The sequence below is a fragment of the Aricia agestis genome, chromosome 11 (genome assembly GCF_905147365.1).
Source record: "Aricia agestis chromosome 11, ilAriAges1.1, whole genome shotgun sequence".
Lineage (NCBI taxonomy): Eukaryota > Metazoa > Arthropoda > Insecta > Lepidoptera > Lycaenidae > Aricia > Aricia agestis.
In genome coordinates this window covers 8,207,906-8,229,720 of record NC_056416.1, presented here as the reverse complement: position 1 = coordinate 8,229,720, position 21,815 = coordinate 8,207,906, and the positions used below count along the sequence as shown (strand labels likewise).

At 37.2% G+C, this 21,815-nt stretch overlaps 2 protein-coding genes across 2 annotated transcripts in view; one reads left to right on the top strand and one right to left on the bottom strand.

The window, feature by feature from the left end:
- LOC121732012 overlaps positions 1-17,849 on the bottom strand; it is a 29,600-nt gene extending 11,751 nt beyond the window's left edge. The window contains exons 1-14 of the mRNA XM_042121750.1: positions 16,542-17,849; positions 16,162-16,292; positions 15,493-15,641; positions 14,538-14,804; positions 14,338-14,455; positions 13,912-14,156; positions 12,512-12,646; positions 12,307-12,407; positions 11,341-11,521; positions 10,510-10,999; positions 10,321-10,431; positions 9,580-9,792; positions 9,201-9,262; positions 5,404-5,555 (exon numbers count right to left, since the gene is read on the bottom strand). Coding sequence (XP_041977684.1) covers positions 5,404-5,555; positions 9,201-9,262; positions 9,580-9,792; positions 10,321-10,431; positions 10,510-10,999; positions 11,341-11,521; positions 12,307-12,407; positions 12,512-12,646; positions 13,912-14,156; positions 14,338-14,455; positions 14,538-14,804; positions 15,493-15,641; positions 16,162-16,292; positions 16,542-17,589 — 3,403 coding nt within the window. The 5' untranslated portion in view covers positions 17,590-17,849. The remainder of the gene's footprint in view (positions 1-5,403; positions 5,556-9,200; positions 9,263-9,579; positions 9,793-10,320; positions 10,432-10,509; positions 11,000-11,340; positions 11,522-12,306; positions 12,408-12,511; positions 12,647-13,911; positions 14,157-14,337; positions 14,456-14,537; positions 14,805-15,492; positions 15,642-16,161; positions 16,293-16,541) is intronic.
- Positions 17,850-19,318: 1,469 nt separating this feature from the next.
- Positions 19,319-21,815, top strand: LOC121732014 (TAR DNA-binding protein 43-like). The gene has a single exon (XM_042121755.1). It carries the CDS (start codon positions 19,517-19,519, stop codon positions 20,747-20,749), a length of 1,233 nt encoding a protein of 410 aa, XP_041977689.1. The 5' UTR covers positions 19,319-19,516; the 3' UTR covers positions 20,750-21,815.

Sequence of the window (21,815 nt, the reverse complement as noted above, 5' to 3'; positions counted from 1 at the left end):
TTCATTTCAAATCATTTTTCCGGTCATCAATTTTCATTTATGCAAAAAACGTCAGTTTTTAACCGACTTCCAAAAAGGAGGAGGTTATATGTTCGGCTGTGGAGATTTTTTTTTAATTATTAGTTACAGACTTCATTCAATCATGTTTTCAATTATTTAATACTAGATGACGCCCGCAACTCCGTTGCGCCAAAATAAGTTTTTTGCTGCCGAACCGTACTTATTTCCAGGATAAAAAGTATTCTATATCCATTCTCGGGTCTCAAAATATCCCCATACCAAATTTCATCAAAATCGGTTAAGCGGTTTGGGCGTGAAGAGGTAACAGATAGACAGACAGACAGACAGACGGACGGACAGACAGCAGACAGACAGACACACTTTCGCATTTATAATATTAGTATGGATTTAATGCTAATTTTTAGACTGCTTTACTTGAGCACATGATTCTGGTAGTACGCAGCATACATGATGTTTTAATTTGTTTATATCAGACGTCTTCGGTATCACTGTAACACCGTAAGGACTCCAGGGTGTACCTAGGTAACACTGAAAATGTTTAGAAAATGAAAAACGGCTTAATGTAGAAAGTTGCCAATACTTTTATTGTTTTTAGAAGTAATCTCCGTTCCTCTCTACACATCGTCACATTCGATGGAACCACCGAAAAAGCAGTGGGTCCAGTCTTCCTTAGGGGTCTCTTCTGTGGCATTTTCGTACGCTTTCATCGCATCTTCAGGGCTCGTAAAGCGAGTACCTCGAATTTTATCTTTATTTCTTGGGAATAAATTAAAGCCGCAGGGCGCCAGGCCAGGACTAAATGGCGTATGAATCAATATCTCAACACGTGCCATAGTCAAATATTCAACAGTCCGTCTCGCGGAGTGCGCATTGTTGTGGTGAAGGAGTGTCCTGCTTCGAGGGCGCTGCTGTTAAAATATTTCCAAGACGACAGGCACACAGCGATTGACATACCATTCTGCAGTAACTGTCCTTTCATCTTCTAGCACAACTGTCGCAAAATTACATTTCCGACCAAGTAATGAGGCAATCATCTTTTTGCCTTGACTTCTTCCTTTCTTTACCTTAGTTGGCCAAACCTCGAAAGGAAACACCCCTTGAGCTGATTGTCTTTTGGTTTCGGGTTCGTAGCAATATATCCAGCGTTCATCACCAGTGAGGTTGTCAAATACAGCATTTGAGTCACCGCCGTTAAACTTATCTAACATTTGGCGACACCAGTCCATGCGAAGGCGTTTCTGGTCGTCGATTGAAGTATGCATCTGGTACAAAGCTTCCTGACGCCTAAATGTTCATATAATATTTGTTGAACTTGACTCATAGCAATGCCTAGGCTTGCCCGTATCTGCTGGTAGGTCACTCTTTTATCTCCCTCTATCATGCGTCGCACAACACTAATGTTAACTTCAGTAGTCGCTGTTAAGGGACGTCCCTCACGCGGATCATCAGTGAGATTGCTACGTCCACGTTTAAACTCGTTAAGTCAATTGTAAATAGTGACACGAGATGGGCCTTCACTATGAAATGGTAATAGCAGCCTATCAAAGCTTTGTTATTGAGTAAGCCCACAACGAAAGTCATAAAAAATCATTAACTGAAAATTTTCTCGTTAAGTTAATTTTCACGTGTAACAAGAGTTTTAGATTTGCTGCCAATTCACCAAAACAAATGACAAATAAATGTAATATACCAGATTATGTTACCAAAGAATTCTAAAATTGTAATTTAAAAAAAGTTTTCATTAGTAATGTTTCTAACTAGCTAGTTCTAAACACTTTCAGTGTGACCCACGTATAATTATTGTCTAAACGCTAAAAAATAACAAGGGACCTCGCGCGGCAGTTTGTTGAACCTCGGCGCGGTGTGTACTCGATACACCGCGGCGGCAACCCCACAGCCTACAGGGCAAAAACCTTCGCCTGGCAATTATAACATTTCACGATTACGCGAGCTTTAATACTACATTTTAATTAACAACATTATGAGGTAATAAATTATTGTGTCCAGAAATTCACACGAAAATATATCGCTATCGAGTTCCTTTGGTTGGCTGTGAGAACGAGACAGCTAAATATTAGTGCGTAAATAAAAGATACATAGCGATAGGTTCAATGGCCGAATTTCCATGGCTGTGTTCACAAACCTTTAAACACTCTATCTATTAAAGAAAACCGCATCTAAATCCGTTGCGTAGTTTTAAAGATAATTAAAGAGTAGTTTTAGAGAAGAAAGAAAAGGGAACCAAGGGACATGAGGACAGAAAAAGCGACTTTGTTTTATAGTATGTAGTGATATACGTCGCCTAAGAGTTACGGGGTTGTCAATTCATCCCCTAAATTATAATGGTTTAGGATTAGGTGTCACTTAAACGTCGGTGAAAACGTCAATTCATCCCCTAAATTATAATGGTTTAGGTGTCACTTAAACGTCGGTGAAAACAAAACTGACGTTAGGTGCCCCTTATATTGGCTTAAGGGACACCTAAATTTTAGGTGATGTTGGTGAAAACGGGCATGAGTGTATCGCATTCTGTCTAGTTCTTACCTCTTTACGAATAAACAGCTTAACCGTTTTAGAGAAGTTTATTTTATTAAAAATTCTTTGAACCCTGGAGAATCGCTGCAAAATGTACAGTTCCAATTGTGACGATATACTAATTTGAAATTTCGGCGATACGAAAATTAGGCGTCGATATACTAATGCAAATTATTTAGTACCTATATGTATCTACTAATCTAGATGCAAAACATAATAATATTGACAAGAATAAACCGGTAAAGTCAGGTATCAGCAGTGTGAGCTGCCAGCAATCAGAGAAGACATAATTACATAATACAAGAGCACCCGCTCGGCTACAGTTTTTATCGATGCAATAATTTCTTGCGGTAATTGTATTCGTCTCGCACCACTTGCCTGAGAACATTTAAAAAACTCCAATTCCACAAATAAAACTGCACGTATAAAATTAAAAAGCATTAGGTCGTGTTTAAAAATATTATACGCCGCGGTGTTCCTTTGAGTGCGTGAGGTTTTTTATGTCTATGATTAGTTTTTAAACGCTTTAAAACTAGGTATGAAATTATTTGATTCCACTCGTTTGTTCTTAAAATACAGTAAGTATAAGCACTTTTCTGATGTCGTTATTTTGAGTAAAATTTATATTATGTAAGTAATCGTCATTTTTACTAAGTATCATAAACTTTATTAAAATTTGTATGTATTTTCATACCACTTGCAACTTTTCGCCATCGTCTCACGCGAAAAATATACCATCCTCATCACCTTGATGAGTGGCAATCTTCCACCGTGCATTTCTCGCGTAACTTTCTGCCGCGCACTGTAAAACTCTGGAACGAACTGTCACCAGCAGTTTTTCCGGACCTATACGACCTGCAAACCTTCAAGAAGAGAGCGTATTCCCTCTTAAAAGGCCGACAACGCACCTGCAGCTCTTCCGATGTTGCGAGTGTCCATGGGCAACGGTAGTTGCTTTCCATTAGGTGACCCGTTTGCACGCTTGTCCCCTATTTCATAAAAAAAAATTGCAAAATGTGCACACTGCACTTATGTTATAACTTATACTGTAATAACCCCATGATCCGTGTCCAAGCGCTAATCCATGTGTTTATTTCGGTCATATGCATAAATTGGCGTTGCGTGACCAATTAGGTTGACTCATTCTTCTCCGTGAAAAAGGATGTGTGGTCCGCGTCCTTTAAATTGTTTTACCCCGGAGGTCCCACGATAGTGATACTTATGTTATGAGCGTAGGGGTCATGTGGAGGTAAAATAAATCTGAATGGTTTGTAAGAGACGCGTGTTTTGTTTTATTTTGCGAGTGTACCGTTCTGTCGTCCCGCCGCGGCGCGATAGGGATCGCTCGCAGTAGTAACATACATCCACATTAATATACATTGCATAAGTAATAAATAATCTTCAACATGACTCCGCTATAAAGATAATGTTTACTGAAGTAAAAATACATCTTTTATCGTTGCGCAAGACCGTAATTATAAATAGGTATCACATACGCGATGGTACTAAAAATAAAATTTATATTTTCTTCCAATGCTGTCATACTTGGAAGATGTTTGGGCAGGGTATAAAGTCTTATACTTGGTATATATGTATACCAGATTAACGTAAAATGACGTAATCATAATTTATAAATACTTAAACGCATTATCACATGCACAGTACCAGATAAAAGACTTCTGGCTAAACGACTAAATATTTTCATACTCATCATGAGTACAGAAATCTGACAATAAACTAGATTTGGCACACATACATACGCTAATAAGTAATATTATTTTCAAGTACTAAGATGTTGCTCGTAATTTCTTTGCGTTCGTTCGTTATTCGTTAAATCGCGTGCCCCTAACATTTATCCGGGATAAAAACATCCTTATCATACCCAATTTCGAAAATGACTTTATTTTAATAAAGTAATGAAATAAACGCATCACCGTTTGCCATTTATCAGCTGCTTTTTCGAGGTGACGGCTTTCATAATGAGTATAGTAGGATCTCTCAGTGGGGAATGCAAATTTTTTCTTCCGAGAGGACCCGTCAGGATTACCCGCCCGGCCCCAAGAATTTAGGGGCATAGCTCTGAGATTCTTGGGGGCATACCTAGGCAGCGATTTGGATCGTACCTACTTTAAAATATTTATGTTAAAGTTATGTCCCAAGCAAAGGCGGATCCAGCTTTTATATATAAAGGGGGACCACGTCGCAGACAGCTTGGTTCCGTAATCTAGTTCGGATAGATATATACAGGGTGCAATTAAACCTACCTGCCAATTTTTTTCCAGGGCTTAGGTATCATTAGGAGAGCCCATTTAACCAAAAAAAAATTGGGTGTAATTTATTTTAGATAACATATTTTATCCTATAAAATCTTTGGAGAACGGTCAATTCGCGGCGGTGAGTATAAACGAGGGTGACGCGGGGGAGGAGGCGCGCGCGCGGGGGCACGTCACACGCGGGCGACGCGTCGTGTCCATTAATTGTGGTGTTGTTTAGGATAACTTTCGGAAGCTTTTTCTCAACATTTTAGTACTGAGTGATTATAAAACAAAAAATATGTGTATTTTTATTTTTAACAGGATCAATATATCAAAATTAGGTCGGAAAGTTTAATTGCACCCTGTATTATAGAACGTGAAAGTGTTTGTCAATTTTTTAAGTTGAAAGTGCTAAACGGATAAGATTAATAAAATTAGATAAAATTGCAGTGGCCAACTATTACCCAGCCTGACCACCATGACCCCAATCCCTGGATCCGCCCTCGGTCCCAAGTTCTGGTACTACTTTTAATGGGCTACTTTTAATTAGAAGGTAATGCAAGCCGATAATAAGTAATAACAGATGTAATACCTCTGGTAGCCGCGGCGGTGGTCTCGACGGCGAACATGTTGAGCGCGGTGAGCTGCAGCAGGCGCGGCGCCGGCGTCGGCAGCGGCGAGCGGTGCAGCAGCGCGCGGAACTGACGCACCATCGACCCCGCCGCCTCGTGGAACGACTCCATGCTGACACAAACGTTTTTTTGAAACTAAATGACCCCCGCAAATCTCCATACCATATTCCAGCAAAATCGGTTCAGCGGTTTGAGCGTGAAGATAGACAGACACACTTTAGCATTAAGGTCCAATAAGGAGGTAATAATAATAATAATAATTGTTTATTGCATTAAATTTTACAAAGTACAACTTAATTACTAGTGGACTCCACACTAGGTCTGGCCTGTCTCGTGGAGTCCATGAGTGGTCTTACCAATAATAATAATTGTATCTAATTACATAGAATCGTTTTTTTTAATACAAAATAAAACTTTACAATTATCCATGAACGATTAATTATGTGAACGTGTAGATGTACTTTGGTGTGTGTGTGTGTGTGTGTGTGTGTGTGTGTGTGCGCGCGCGCGCGTGCGTGCGTGCGTGCGTGCGTGCGTGCGTGCGTGCGTGCGTGCGTGCGTGCGTGCGTGCGTGCGTGCGTGCGTGCGTGCGTGCGTGCGTGCGTGCGTGCGTGCGTGCGTGCGTGCGTGCGTGCGTGTGTGTGTGTGTGTGTGTGTGTGTGTGTGTATGTGTGTGTGTGTGCATTCATGCGTGAGTGCGTACGTACGTGCGTGTATGTATGGTTATTATGATACTACTCTTATGAAGGATTCGATTTCGTCGTAGGATTTATTTTGTAACCATTTGTATACTTCCTTTTTAGCTTTTTTTACAGTGCACTGTTGGATGCTGCAAGCTTTTAAGACTTTGTTGTATATAAAGGTATGCATAAATTCCTGCATGTGTTGGGCAAAAGTGGACTTTACTTTGACACTTTGAACCCTAAAAACTCGACGACTAATATTAGAAAAGTCACCACGTTGAAGACATATACGGTGTTGTTTTAAAACTAGCTTTAGAATATAAAGTTGCCTTACATTGAGTAGAGATAGTTCATTATACAATAGTTTTGTAGGATACATAAGAGGCCTCCTCAACATTACTTTTAAGACCGATCTCTGAGCTCTGTCCAGATGTATCATAGTAGACTTTCCAGCACCACCCCATATAGTGAGGCAGTAGCAAATTACGGATTCACACAGGGACATATAAACCAGGTGAAGAACGTTCCTGCTTGCCGAGTTCCGCAGAAGCCTCATTAAGAAGATGATTTTTCTTGTGCGTTTAACTACTAGCTCAATGTGGGGCTTGAAAGTTAGTCGTTCATCTATTAAGACACCGAGATACCTGATGTGATCTACTTTTTCAATTTCCTCACAAGAGCATGTCAATAAACTACATGTGGGCAGGTGGATCTTGAGTTTTAGTGAATGTTTTGGAGCAGTTGCCTGGGTTTTAAAGAAGCATACGTATTTAGTTTTTTTACGTTTAGAGATAGCAAGTTTAGATCAAGCCACTTTTTCATTGCATCTATGCCAATTTGGGCCTCCTTAATGACTTTTTGCCAGGATTTATTATGGAATATAAGAACTGTATCATCTGCGTAGGAGATTACCTCAGCGTTGCCTTTGAGGACACCTTGAATGTCATTTATATAAATAGTGAACAGTGTTTGGCTTAGTACGCTTCCCTGTGGGACTCCAAATTCAATATTTTTGTGAGGTCTCACAAAAAATTAGCTGCTCAAAGTATATATGCAAACCCTGGATCACGCCCGGACTACGAGTATAATAAAGAAACATCTTTAGATCTAGATGTAGTTTGTCTCTGTGATTCATACATTTTATTAGTCCGGGCGTGATCCAGGGTTTGCATATATACTTTGAGCAGCTAATTTTTTTCTCAGAGGTATGTTTAGTGATTAGGCTTGATAGTATGTCTTGAAATTTATCAACAGCACTATTAACATTTACTTCTTTCAATACTTCTGACCATTCAGTATCTTTAAGTTCGTTTTGTAGCGCTGTTAAATCCGTTTTAAATAAAATACGTTGTTTTGAATTTTTGGTCTTTGGTGGCTTAAAATTGTGACCCAACATAACCATTCGATGGTCAGTGATGTCAATATCACATACCACACCTGTGCCAGTAGCGTATTTTGATTTTAGAAATATGTGACCTAAACATGAGTCTGCACGAGTGGGTTTGGAGATAATTTGACTCAGTCCATGTTCAGACATTAGGCAAAGATATTCAGAGCTGTGCTGATTAGAGGGCATGAAAATATTTATTTTTATATCACCGGTTACTACTATTGTCGAGTATTTTTTTACTGAATTAAGAATTTCATCTAGCGAAGTTATGAAGTTATCCAGGTGCCTATGTGATGGTGAACGATAAATAGCAACTAGGACTATATTGTTGGAGAGCTTAATAAGTAGAGATTAATAAGTAAAGTAAGGTAACGTGATACTAATTAGAGCATACCACAAATATGACTATAGAGACTATAGAGACCACAAAGATGTACGGGTCTGTAAACCTTACACGCTGATAATGATGATTGATTATAGAAACAGCCGTAAAATGATAACTGTTTATTGATACACCAACAAAGGTACAATGATATAAGATTAATGATATAAGAATAAGTGAAAGTATAAGTGCTATAAGAATAAGTGCTCGCGTATTATAGCAGACACATTTTATATACACAAAGATAATGATGAGTATAGCAAAAATTAAAACTTTACGAAATCGTTTAAATATTGAGATATTTACAAAATTGATAAACTAATTATTATGCTGACCTAGGAATGTGCGATGCTTGCATCGTACAACTTTAACAGTCGGTGGTAAAATTGGGCCTTATCATATTAGTATGGATACTTATTACGTATATTATGGATTTATTATGGATACCTATGATGTAAAAAATAAACAACGAGTTAAAGCTCTAGATCTAAATACACCATGCCGAAGTTACGCGGCGGAAATTCGGCATGATTACGTCAGCAATGTCAAAGGCATACAATATAACGCGACGTATTTTTTTTTAAAGAAATAAGGGGGCAAACGAGCAAACGGGTCATCTGATGGAAAGCAACTTCCGTCGCCCATGGACTCTCGCAGCGTCAGAAGAGCTGCAAGTGCGTTGCCGGCCTTTTAAGAGGGAATAGGGTGAAAGGGGAGGGTAGGGAAGGGAAGGGAATAGGGGAGGGTAGGGAAGGGAATAGGGTAGGGAATTGGGCTTCCGGTAAACTCACTCACTTGGCGAAACACAGCGCAAGCGCTGTTTCACGCCGGTTTTCTGTGAGAACGTGGTATTTCTCCGGTCGAGCCGGCCCATTCGTGCCAAAGCATGGCTCTCCCACGTGTATATATACACGTATAATCATGCCAAACTTCGGCCGCGTTTTTTCGGCCTAGTGTGTTTAGACACCTATGGAATAGGGAATACGTATGTTTTTTGTGAAAAATAAATCTGTCGTTTAAGGAAATGTAAAATAAAGTTGAAGCCTTTAAAGTAGTAGGTTGGAAAGAGAGATCCGATGTCTTACTATGACGTCACATGCACTACTGTTTACAAAGTCCATACAAAATTTCGTTTTGCGAGAAAAAGAGATAAAAATCTTTGATCGCAAATACCATACTAGTAATTCAACAGAAATCAGATATTTTTTCGTCATTCTGTATTTCTGTATCGTTTTCAGTCCAATAATAAAACATAAAACTTTCCATGGACTTTTTTTTCTTAAATTTTTTGTAATGACTTACCCAATTTTAGTGATGAGCTTTCCATTGACGTGTAAGTAGCTCATTATGAAGTTTTTGTTTAACTGCAATAAAAATGTATATGTTATAAAAATGTATTTAATGGCATTAAGAACGTAGGCACGCAACAAAGGACTTCAAGTAAACTGTTCAACTGAAAATGACAGACTGTAAAAAAAGAGTATTATGGTGTTGCGAGTGGCAGTAATTACTTATCAGAACATTATGAATGTAATGGAGAATTTTATTAATCCTTTATTTTCACCCTTAGCTACACGACAATTATAGTGCATACTGCCTTGTAAAATCCGCGACACTAGCGCCACCTACTTTAAATGGAAGTACAACTGGTAACTAGCAGAAAGTTGTCAAAATTATTTACCTCAACAGGCGTCATAGTATCGAGGTAGTCATCACGCGGCGCGTGCGTGAGCGTGGCGGTGCGTCCGCCGCCGGGCCGCACCCACACCTCGCGCCGCAGCCCCGCCCCGCGCACGCCTCCCGCCCCTCGCGTACCCGCCCCGCTCGCCCCACCCGCCCCACCCGCCTCGCGCGACTCCGCCGCGGTACGACGCTTGCGCTCTGCTGTCTCGTACTGATTGACAAATTGAATAAGTTATAAGACACCAATAAGGGCCTGTTTCACCACTTCCTGATAAATTGCCTAATTTGACAGATAGAGTATGCAGTATCTGTCAAATAAGTTGTGGATAGCCAATCCGACACTTACCAGGAAGTTCAGGAAGTGGTGAAACAGGTCCTAAGACTTCTAAACATTTATTCACAACATTACTATCAAGTATCAACAGCTCCACATCACGTTCTTACAAGTGACACAACCCGTCATGTTAAAAAATTACAGACCTCACTACCAGTCGTACAAAGATATTTTAAGCAGTTGGATAACTTTGAAAAAGAGGCGTGGCTGCGAAACGGCTGTCAGACAAAATGACATTAGAGCTACTTCTTAATATGGCGCCTTATATTCGCTTATGGCCATAAGCGAAATACTTGAATAACGTTTACCAGAGGGCTTATAGAATGAACACATAAAAATAGCTATGTTTACACAAACACATATCCATTCTGTTTGTAAATTATATTTCAAAAGATAATAACCAACCTTTTTCCGGTTTTCATCAAAAAGAGATAGTAGACTCTCTCGCGCTGATTGAAAAGGATTCGATGACATGAGACTTCTCATATAATAGTACACAGCGTCCAGCTTGCGCCTCTGCAATAATATAAATAAAAGCTAATTGTTAGCTACCCATTAAAAAAAAACATAAAACGTATGGTTTCATATACTCACAGCGTAAATAGCTAGTATTGCTAACTGATTATATGGCCGACCGTTTTTAGGATTGATTTGCTGCGCTTTTGTGTACCAATGTTTGCTTTTGCCGTAGTTATTCGTCTCGTTCACTTGCTCCTTATATCTAGATAGGTCGCCGAGAAATACATACAGCTTTTGTACTGAGATCAAGGCTAGGCCGACGTAGCCGAGACCCTTCGGAGGTAACACGTGGTTATCGTTTATAAAGTCGTCCGTATTAAACTTGTAAGTCTTCTCTAGTAGCTGAACGAGATTCTCAAAAAATATAGTCCCCTCCTCGATAATAGTGTTGATGAGTTTAACAGTTATTGCTTTCTCTTCGGGAGTGGCTTGCGGTATACTTTTCCTCAAAGTTTCTATGAAATGGTAGTACAATATTTTCCAAAACTGCTGCTCGATGTTGTCCGACTGACAAAATTTTAAATCCGATAGCAGGAGTATTTCTAATGCGGATTGTAAGAATTTTCTGTAACAAAAGTTTTATAAAAGTTAAAAGTTATTTGCTTGACACGTCATGCCACCTGTAGTTCTTTCACATTCCCTTACACAAAAAAGACTAAGAGCCTGTTTCACCGGTTTCTGATAAGGCTATCCACCACTTAATTTGACAGATGGAGTATGGAAAACCTGTCAAATAACCCTATCGGGCACCTTATCAGGAAGCGGTGAAACAGGCCATAACTATACGAAACTTAAAATTTAGCGTTACGAATACAGAAACTTAGAATTTATTGATTTTAGACAAGTGTCACCACTAATTGTTCCTGCACAATCCCGACATCTTTATTTCAAATTTAGTGTACTAACCTTGTTTCAGCCACATCTGACCAAGTATTAGCGAGCGCGGCCGGTCCGCGTAGTATGTGCATTTTCAAGATGGCGTCCGCGCGATCCACCTTCTGTAACAGCGCCGTGTGTCGCGCCGCTCGCGCCGCGTCGTTAGCGTCGTAGCCGGAACCACCGCCGCGACCAGTAGATTCCTTTCTACCTGATGATCAAATTGGGATGATGACAACTGATAAGGTCAAAGATTAGCAGGTTTTTTAAATAAAATTAAGATATAACGGTAAAAAATATTGTGTTTCTAAAATTTCAGCTTGATAACTTTGGGAATGGAATAACTTAAGGAAGGTCTGTTTTACGCATAAAGTTAATATACCTAGCGGAATAGAAAAACAAAGGCCTGAGCAAGAGAGATGTCACTATCAGTAGCACTGCGTGGTAAAAAGAGACATGTGATACATGACAGCAGCACTCTTTATTTGACGACCAGTCGGCACGTGCCGCACGTTGATAATTTAATCTCATAGAAATCATGTTCAATCATGCATGTGTAAGTGTATACGTACACATATTTTTCACACAGATGAAAACCAATTTCGGTTTCGTTTGACAGCTCGAGATTGTTGCTCTATTCCGCTAGGTATATTAACTTTATGGTTTTACGTGATTTTTGAATTGTCACATCTCGAAGAATATTTAAGCTACAAGATTCAATCTTTCAATGATGTTCCTATTATTGAGAGGTCTTTTAATTTTCTAAAAAAAATTGTCATCATCATGCCTGTTATTATATTATGTAGAATGGAATCTATTCAAATGTGTTAAATTTAAAATTGAATGCACTAAAGTAATAGTAGTAGTAAGTTGTAAATAACATGAAGATTTAATTTTTCCATCCCAACCAACTTTTTACCGAGTCAATTGAACTAAATAGCCCTTTCAAAATCCATATGATGCACTCGTATTGTAAATTGTATAAAAACAACTTACTCCGTTCCATCCGCGTGTCTTGTTTGGACGGACTCGTCTGCACAATAATTGGCTTGGAGGGGTTGTTATAATCATATAAAGTTTTTTGATTTTCTGTGGCTCTGCAAAAATAATAAGGTATGACTATGTTGTGCAACTTCTGAAAAATGATATTTGTAACAGACTTTTTCATTAACAATGTGCAAATCTATTAATTCAGACTCACCTCTGATCCTTCTGTAAATGTGTTTTGGAACTTTGAGGCAAAATAATCAAGCCAGGTTGAGTGGTCGGTTCGGACACAGATTTTTCTGATAAAACACTGTTCAATCTATTCCTCTGGTGAGTGCTTTCCGGATGTCTGAATTAAATGGTTTGTAACTTAGAAAACGATTAGGTAAACTTATGGTGTTATAGTATAATATTATACAGGGTGCAATTAAACCTTCCTGCCATTTAACCAAAAAAAAATTGGGTGTTATTTTTTTTTTCAATGACATATTTTATCCTATTTAAAATCGTTGCAGAACGGTTACTCGCGGCGCGGGGGAATGAGAGGGTGTAACGCGGGGGGAGGCGCGCGCGCGGGGTCAAATCACGCGCGGGCGACGCGTCGTGTCCATTGATTGCAGTGCCGTAAATAGGGCGGTACCACCGGGCTATTACGGCACTGATTGATTGTAGTGTTTTTTAGGATAACTTTCGGAAGCTATTTCTCAACATTTTAGTACTGAGTGCGTTATAAAAGAAAAAATACGTGTATTTTTATTTTTAACAAGGATCAATATATCAAAATTTGGCAGGAAGGTTTAATTGCACCCTGTATAAGTAATACGGGAGCCTATGTCTGTGACGGGAGCCCTAGAACAATTTTTTTTTTATTACTATCAAGCTAATTTTTTGTCATTAGCTTCATTTTAATAAGACGAACAACATTTTAATAATCTCGAAAGTGGTAGCTAACATAGACAGAAAGGATTTCATACTTTGAATTGATGGTCCCAAAATATGGACTGTTTTATTTGTAGGAAAATGTTACTTTTAAATTACATAACTATTAACCTATCAATATACAAAAATCAGCTCGTTAAGGTTCCATTGTAGGGTTCTGTAACCAACCAAACTTGGTTGACTACTGAACCCTAAAACGGAACCCTAACAAGCAGATTTTTTGTATATTGATAGGTTAATAGTTTTGTAATTTAAGAGTAACATTGTCCTACAAATAGAACAATCCATATTTTAGGACCATCAAATCAAAGTATGAAATCCTTTCTATCTCTGTTAGCTACCAATTTCGAGATTTTTCGCACTAAAAATGATGTTCGTCTTATCAAAATGAAGCTACCCACAAAAAATTAGCTTGATAGTAATCAAAAAAATTTTGTTCTAGGGATCCCGTACTAAATTCACTTGTGAATAAGGATAAGTACCAATAGGTTTATAATGGCACATATAGGAACACTCCGAATACAGATTACAGACACAAATAAAATGTCTGAATAAAACAAGCAAGCATAACAACACGAATGTTGTCATAATATAAGCTAGGCAAGCAGCTAGTAGGAAAATTTAGTCGGCCGATCGACAAATGCCCTTTGCAAAAAATATAAAAAAAAAACTCACCTCTCATGCTTCTTGGACTCTAATATCTCTTCGCGCCAGTTGTGCGCAGGCGCGGGGTGGGCGCCGGGCGGCTGCCGCGTGGGAGGCTGAACGTTCTCCGCGTTGCGTCCGCGCCGCCGCCGCTTCTCGCGCCGCCGCCCTCCGCTCGGCGCATCTCCCGTCTCGCTCACACTTACCACGCTAGCGGCAGGCGACAACTGTCTCCTTTCAGAGCTCGAACCTCTACCACCGTAGTCGTTTTTCTTCTAAAAAAACTTGAAATTATACTTACATACATGACATACTTGTTCACATTTTCATTTTAATTTCTGTTATGCTCAATGATTAGTGGATTTGGAAATATAATTCAGACTTGAATATAAAAATGTTAAAGCTATGTTTTGTAAAAGCGCAATATAGGTTGAGTATACAAGTTTATTTACTTACAGAAGACCACATAGAAGATTTTGTGGATCCTGTTGGTACCCTGAATCCATCATGATCCCTTGGACTCGTTGCTCTATTCATTGATGGATCTCTACTGTTGCATTGAGAGACTATTCTCCTAAAATTTTGAAATACTTTATAAGCAAATTGACCTCACCTCCCATTATATTTCAACAAAATAATTAAAACACAAAATTTACCTTTCAGTACTATGTTCCCTACTAAAAGATCTCAGGGACCTCCAACGGTCCAAGTCGTCCCTACTATTTCCAATCGTAGAAGATTTATTACTCCTGTGGCTGTCGCGTCTCTCCCGTTCGCGATGTTTGAGATTAGATGGCATGGATTCATACTGAACACTGACATTGCTATCTTTTCTGGTGCGTTCAGTTTCATGGACGCTTACATTGCTGTCCCTCCTATTCCTTTCTTTCTTTTCGGAATTTTTATGCCCTCTACTTGAACTCCTGCAAATATGCAAATAAAATGTATTAATATTTATTAAGTATATTTATTTTTGTTAACATTATTTATTTAACATGTTTTAGTACAAAAAATTATTATTTCCTATAGTTTGTGCGTTCTAAGATGATATGGGTGACAGTTTTCATGTTCCTTGCTATTGTTTTTTTTTTTACTAGAAAACAAAAAAATCTAAATGTAATAAATTATATTCCATCTACAAAAACAAATGTTTCCTATAATTGTAAATGAATAAAAATGAAAAGATGCTAAATGCTAAGTTATTAATAAAAATTATAAATATTAACTGTGAAATAGGAATATAAAATTATTGTTACGAAAACATTTGAAAAATGTCATATGCATGAAACGGAACTTATGTCAATAGAGATTGACTCTGTTGAATCGAAATCAAATCGATAAAAAAGGGCGGCCATCTTAAATCGCCGGCACCACTGAAATGTCAGTACAAATCGATAATTTCGATTGCAATTCCTTTACGAAGTGATTCAATATTTTTAAATTATCGATTAATTTTTGTTAGGTAACTTCCCTACTATTGTCAATTATAATGTGTCACGCATATCATCATAAAACGCACAAACTATAATACGTAACAATACTTATACTATTGAAAAGGGAATATGTATATAAATTTTGTTGTAAAACACTTGCTGGTACCCAACAACTAACCTTCTATCTTTATGTCGAGATCTGGTTGACCTTTTACTTTCGCGAGGTTCAATTTTGACTTCCTCCTTTGGTGTAACATTTGAAAAACTTATTTCTGTGTTACATAAATCATCCAGCTTAATATTTTTCTCCACTTCCTCAGTCCAATCCTAAAAAATGTTGTAAATTAATTTAAATACATACCTACTTACATTTGACCTCAGGATTATCACTACTATTGGAATCTTTTTTGTTTTGAAATTTCAGGCGTACATATGACTTCAATTTGCTGAAATTCATTATCTGCAAAGCTAAAAGCTAGATACATATTATAAAGTAACCACCAAACTACATATACAACTGACAAAAACAACTACACCTATATCTCCACCTGCCATAATATTCCTTTTTTTTTATTCCAAATTATAAGCAAATTCTATTCTTCATGTTTTAAGGATTGATTTTTGTGATGTAAAATAATATTACGATGAATAGTGATTCAATGAGTGTAAACAATAAATTTATTGAGGTTGAGTCTGGGATTTTTAAATTATGACTTTTAGACAAAATGTTTTCATTCATTAAAATTCACAGTAACACAATGTAGCAAACAGACACATAATTAGTTAAAAAGGTAATATAGTACAACTATAGAGGTTAGACACTAAAATATCAGTAGCTTCAACTTACTAAATTTGTTAAATCTGATAGATTTGTAGAATTATGTGATGCAGTTTCACATTCATTGAACTTTTCATTATCCTGATAATTTTTGTCCTTTTCCTCACTTACATTATTTGAACTACTTGTCCCATTGGTTACTGAAATATTATGTAAATATGTTAATAACAATAAACAAAAAGTTTTTACACACCATAAACACCTCCATCGTGGGTATCGCAGACACAATAGATTTTGAATTGTTATGTGGCAGCCGGGCTGCCGCGTAGGGCTTGATGGGTTATGTGAATATAATAACAGCATAATTATGCAAATTACACTATTTATAATAGAATAATTATAAAATAATAATTGGAGTTTAGACATAGTAAAAAAAAAAAGGTAATTACCATTGTCATGGGAATTTTGTTTATTATCATGAACTGAAACATTAGCTTTTTCCTGACTGTTGCTGGGTTTATTACTTTTATTTTCCAGTACAGTTGACTCATATAAATTAAGATATGAATTACTGGGTGTCGATTTTCTAGAATTTTGGGCCTCATAGCTTTTCAAATATGAATTCATAAACTTTTCTCTGTCAAAATTGTCATTGTCCTTTAAACGACCCCTTCCTCTCGATGGCAAAGTTTGGGACCAATTTGTATTAGAGTTATAGAATTGTCCAGAATGGTATCCGGACTGTATGAACTCATTAGCTGTTTGATGATCATGGTGAAGTTGATCCACATTATCGAAGCTTTGATGGCCAGCTTTTTCTAAATATTTTTTTCTGAATCGTGGTGGTATATTGTCTAAATTTACTGGTTGATACCCAGCAGAATTTCTTCTACCGGAAGGAGGCTTACCACCGGATCCTTGCTTATTTCTCCCGGCCCAAGGCTCCATGCTACGACTGTCTCTATTTCTATCTAGAGAATTGTAATCTTGATTAAAATGACCGGGAGAAACAGATCTAGTTTCTGATCCTTGTCTATAATGTCTATTAGAATTGAAGTCATTAGCTACTCCATCTCTTTTAGAAAATTCTCTTCCTGAGGCACTCTTATGGGACCCTGTATTTGCTACTGAAGAATTGTCTTGTGTACTAGATATCTGTCGATTATTATATTGACTAGAATTATTACACCTCATAGACGAATTCGACGACCTATCTACTTCAGAGGAAGATTCACCAGACTTAGGTACATAAAGTTGTTGCTCAGGTTTTCTATGCCTAGGAATCGCTTTTTCTCTACTTTCACATAAAGAATCTTCACCATTAATGGACTGTTGAGATCCATAATAACTTTTATCTTTATATTTTTGAGAATTATCGAAATTGTAATCCATTTTAGAATCTAAACCATATCTAGAACGTCTTAAAGGACCACTGCCTGGTTTGTAGAGTTTTTGTTGTGGTTTATTTTTCCTGTAATCTTTGCAATCATCATCCATAGCAATATCACTGTTCTTTCACTATCTTTAAAATATCATCTTCACTGTAAACTTATATTATTGAGATAAACAGACAATTCAACTTCTTACTGACATCCAAGTCAGGTTATATTTTAGTTTAACAAATTCTTTATTTTTCCTCTTGCATAGCCACACACACACAAAAGAAATTCATTTGCGATAAGAATATTACATATAACGTGTTAAATTAATTGCGATTAAATACAATAAACAAACAATTTACAAATTACAATTTTGTATTCACAGATTCTGAATTCTGATTTCTGAAATATGAATTATGAAATATGAATAGTCAATAGATAGAGTATAGACTATAGAGTAACTTTTTATGGCATTTCTTTTTTTACAATACATTAAAAAGGCTCTTGTATTTAATTTCAACAGCCCATATTATTTAGATATAAAATTCACAAACTTTTAGTTTTTATATTATTATAGGTGAATCCGATCACCGATGTTGAATAAAATACTGAAAACACTTTTGTAGACTCTTGTATAAAAATATTATCCTATCCATATATCAATAATACTATCCATTAAATATTAATTGTGCGTTTTTTTTTCAATCTCCACAAATTATTAGGCAAATTAATATGATAGTGCCACACTCCTCGAATAAAATTATTTGTAGGTATAAAACCTGTGTATAAAACTATTATATTTGCGTATTAATTGATCACATGTCTGGCGCCGGCTTTACATTTTTCATATTCAAACATATACTTGAATCTTCTATTTTGTTTCTTTGTGTCTGTGTGATATTCATTATCGCGCGTTTTAAAATTTAAATACTTTATAGCCTACGAATAATAAAAACTAAGGAAAAGTAACTCCGTCAAAAAACATGCTCCACAATACTTGTCAAAAAAATGTACCTTAGGTACACATTTCAATACATTTGCAATATTTGACGACCTCTGTGGCTCAGTGGTGAGCGCGTTGGTAGCTCTAGCCGGGGGTTGCGGGTTCGAATCCCGCTGACGGAACAATAAGTTTCCAATGTTTCCGGGTCTGGATGTGTATTAAATATGTGTATGATATAATAAAAATCTTAAATATATGTATAGTATAAAAGTATTAAATATATTTCCGTTGTCTGGTACCTGTACCACAAGTCCTTTAGGTACTGGCACGGGGCCAGACTGACGTGGTGTGAATCGTCCATATAAATTATTATTATTATATTATATTAATGCAGTCTACACAAATGTAATGATTTAGGTGACCTTGAGCGGTATTAGGCTGACGTTGCATAAGAGATCAAAAGAAACCAAATTTAAAACAGTAATAGTATAGGAGTTATGATTCCTTAGTTTTTATTATTCGTAGTTTATAGCTATAATTATATTAAGTCTATGGCTATAATCATAAACCTATAATGCTACAGTATATATTAAGTCTATGGCTATAATCAAGTCTTAAGAAATGAAATGTGTGAATGTGTGTAATGGCTTAATGTGAGTTATGGCTTATAATAACCTGGAAAAAAAAAGAAATTTCAAATTCTATTGTCGTTGGTACCATGGCTGTATGGGCAACGCTCCCTTTGCCTGTCCCGACCAAGACGAATTAAAAAAAAATGTCATTGGTACCTACCTAATTCGTTGACGTCGTTGACGTTTTGACTTTTGACTGACGATCGAAGGTATAGAAATTATAGCGCGCTCGCTATTACTTAATACTTGACAAACCGTAGAGTTTTTAATGAGTATTAAGAAAATTGATCAAAACCTACGGGTTTGGCTATGTTTTCAATGATCAAATTGCAATGGGTTCCTAACCCGTAGCTGACGTATTTTATATTTATATGAAATAGAAATTGTACAGATTTAAAGCTATAAGAGTACATATTAGCAGTGTTTATTTTTATTTATTATTATTAAAAATAGTTCATGAAGTTAAAATAATGTCATTCGAGTACTTGCCCGTAGCCGAAGACGAAAATGAAGAACCCATAGAACTTCCAATCGAAGAAGATGGGACTTTGATGTTAACCACGGTATCTGCGCAATTTCCTGGCTGTTGTGGTCTAAAATATCGCCATCCAGAAAGCAAAACCTTTCGAGGTATCAGGCTCAGAGACGGCAGATTGTATCCACCACCAGAAGGCTGGGGTAATCATCTTTACATCTGCAGTTTCCCCAAGGAAAATAAACGCAAATCTGGTGAAAACTCCGAAACGTCCTCTATCAAAAGTAAAAGAAACGATAACCTCTGCTCCGATTTAATAGTTTTAGGATTGCCATGGAAAGCCACGGAACAAACTGTGCGCGAATATTTCGAGAAATTCGGTGAAGTATTGATGGCACAACTGAAGAGAGACCCGAAAACCGGTATGTCGAAGGGTTTCGCCTTTATTAGATTTTCGTCTTATACATCTCAGATGAGAGTTTTGGCTCAGAGACATATGATAGATGGGCGTTGGTGTGATGTACGAATACCGAACTCCAAAGAAGGGTCAGTGACATCATTGCCATGCAAAGTTTTCGTCGGAAGGTGTACTGAAGATTTATCGGCCAATGATTTGCGAGAATACTTTTCCCAATTCGGTGAAGTGACAGATGTATTCATACCTAAGCCGTTCAGAGCCTTCAGTTTTATAACATTCTTAGACCCTGAAGTGGCCCAGAGCCTGTGTGGCCAAGATCATATCATAAAAGGGGTGTCGGTGAATGTCTCCAATGCATCTCCAAAACAAAATAAAAGTGGCTCCAACCAGAGGAACTTGCCCAGCCGCAACTATGACGAGGGACACCCTCATAGTGCTTCAAATAACAACTCGTGGAGTAACCGCAACATGGATATGGTAAGTATGCAAGCCTTGGGCTTGTCCGGTCAACACGGGCAAACTGCCGTCGCCGGAGGAGGAGGCCAAGGTCAAGGCAGCAGCATGCCTTTGGGAATGGGTGGCCTACCGGTTAATCAAGCACTTGTAGCGGCAGCATTAAATCAGGCAGGATGGGGTCTCATCAACAACATACCATCGGGAGGTTCGGACCAGGGTGCTTTTGCTGGACCGGCGTCCTCGGCTCCACCTGCCCCACCCAATTTCTTGTCATGGATGCAACAAGGTAATTCTGCGCAGGGACCTTCTAGTCAGTGGGGGCAGAGACATCAATCACAAGGCCACTCTGTTTGATCCGGTGTTTGATTTAATAAGCTCACAATAATCTCTGTGATTGTAGCAAGAATTAGATAATTATTTGTCATTATCTACACTACCGTTGGGTTGTTCTGGTAAAGAGTGGTTTGTTGCTGATGTTATTAATTTATTATGAATTTGCTTGTGTTTGTTGTTTTTCTTGACACTTTATTGTTACAATTGCATAGTTAATGATGAGAAAGATTTTTGTAGTAGTTAGTTCTCTGTTTTTTTTATGATCATGATGTAATTGTTGGTGTGCTTAATCCTTGACACAAATCATTGAATAGTTTTTAATCCCCTAATGCAACGATGCCTTACATCTCCAGCTTAGAAAGTAAATACTGCTTCATTTTGCATAATAATCCTTTTTAATATTCAGAAACACAATTTTATTAATTTCTGATGTAAATTTGAAACATATTAGTGTTAGAGACTGGTCTGGTATGAAATGAGATTGTCAAGGTATAAAAATATATATAATATGTATACTATAATATTGTAATTAACATCAGTCTTGTGTCATATAATATACTTTTAACATTAATTGATGTGAAATTATCAAAGCTGTTATGTTAATTTTATAAAACATTGACTAATTTGGGTGTAGTGTTCTTTATTACTTTTCTATTTAACCAAGTAAAATAGCAGTTTATTTTTATATCCATAAGTTTTCTACTCCAAGAGGTTTTATAAAACCTTAAAATCCAAAATGTAAGTTGTACCTTGAATAGATTAAGTGTACTTCTGTGCTTTGTACATTAATAGGTATATGTTTACTACAGACTGTTGAATGTTCATAAATGTATAGAGAAAGATAGAAGTCTATTGATTGTTATCATTGTTTATCCAATAACGTTGAATATTATAAATTTATTGTGCATGTTTCCTCGGTAAATGTGGCTTATAAATTATAATTAATATGGATGTCTATTTTTGACAAACGAAAGAATAAATATTTTTGTGACAAAGGCAAAGTAGTGTTTGTTGAATGGGTACCTAATTTAGCGTAAGTAAATCCACTGGCATATACGAGTGTATATAATGCAGATCAAACTATAAA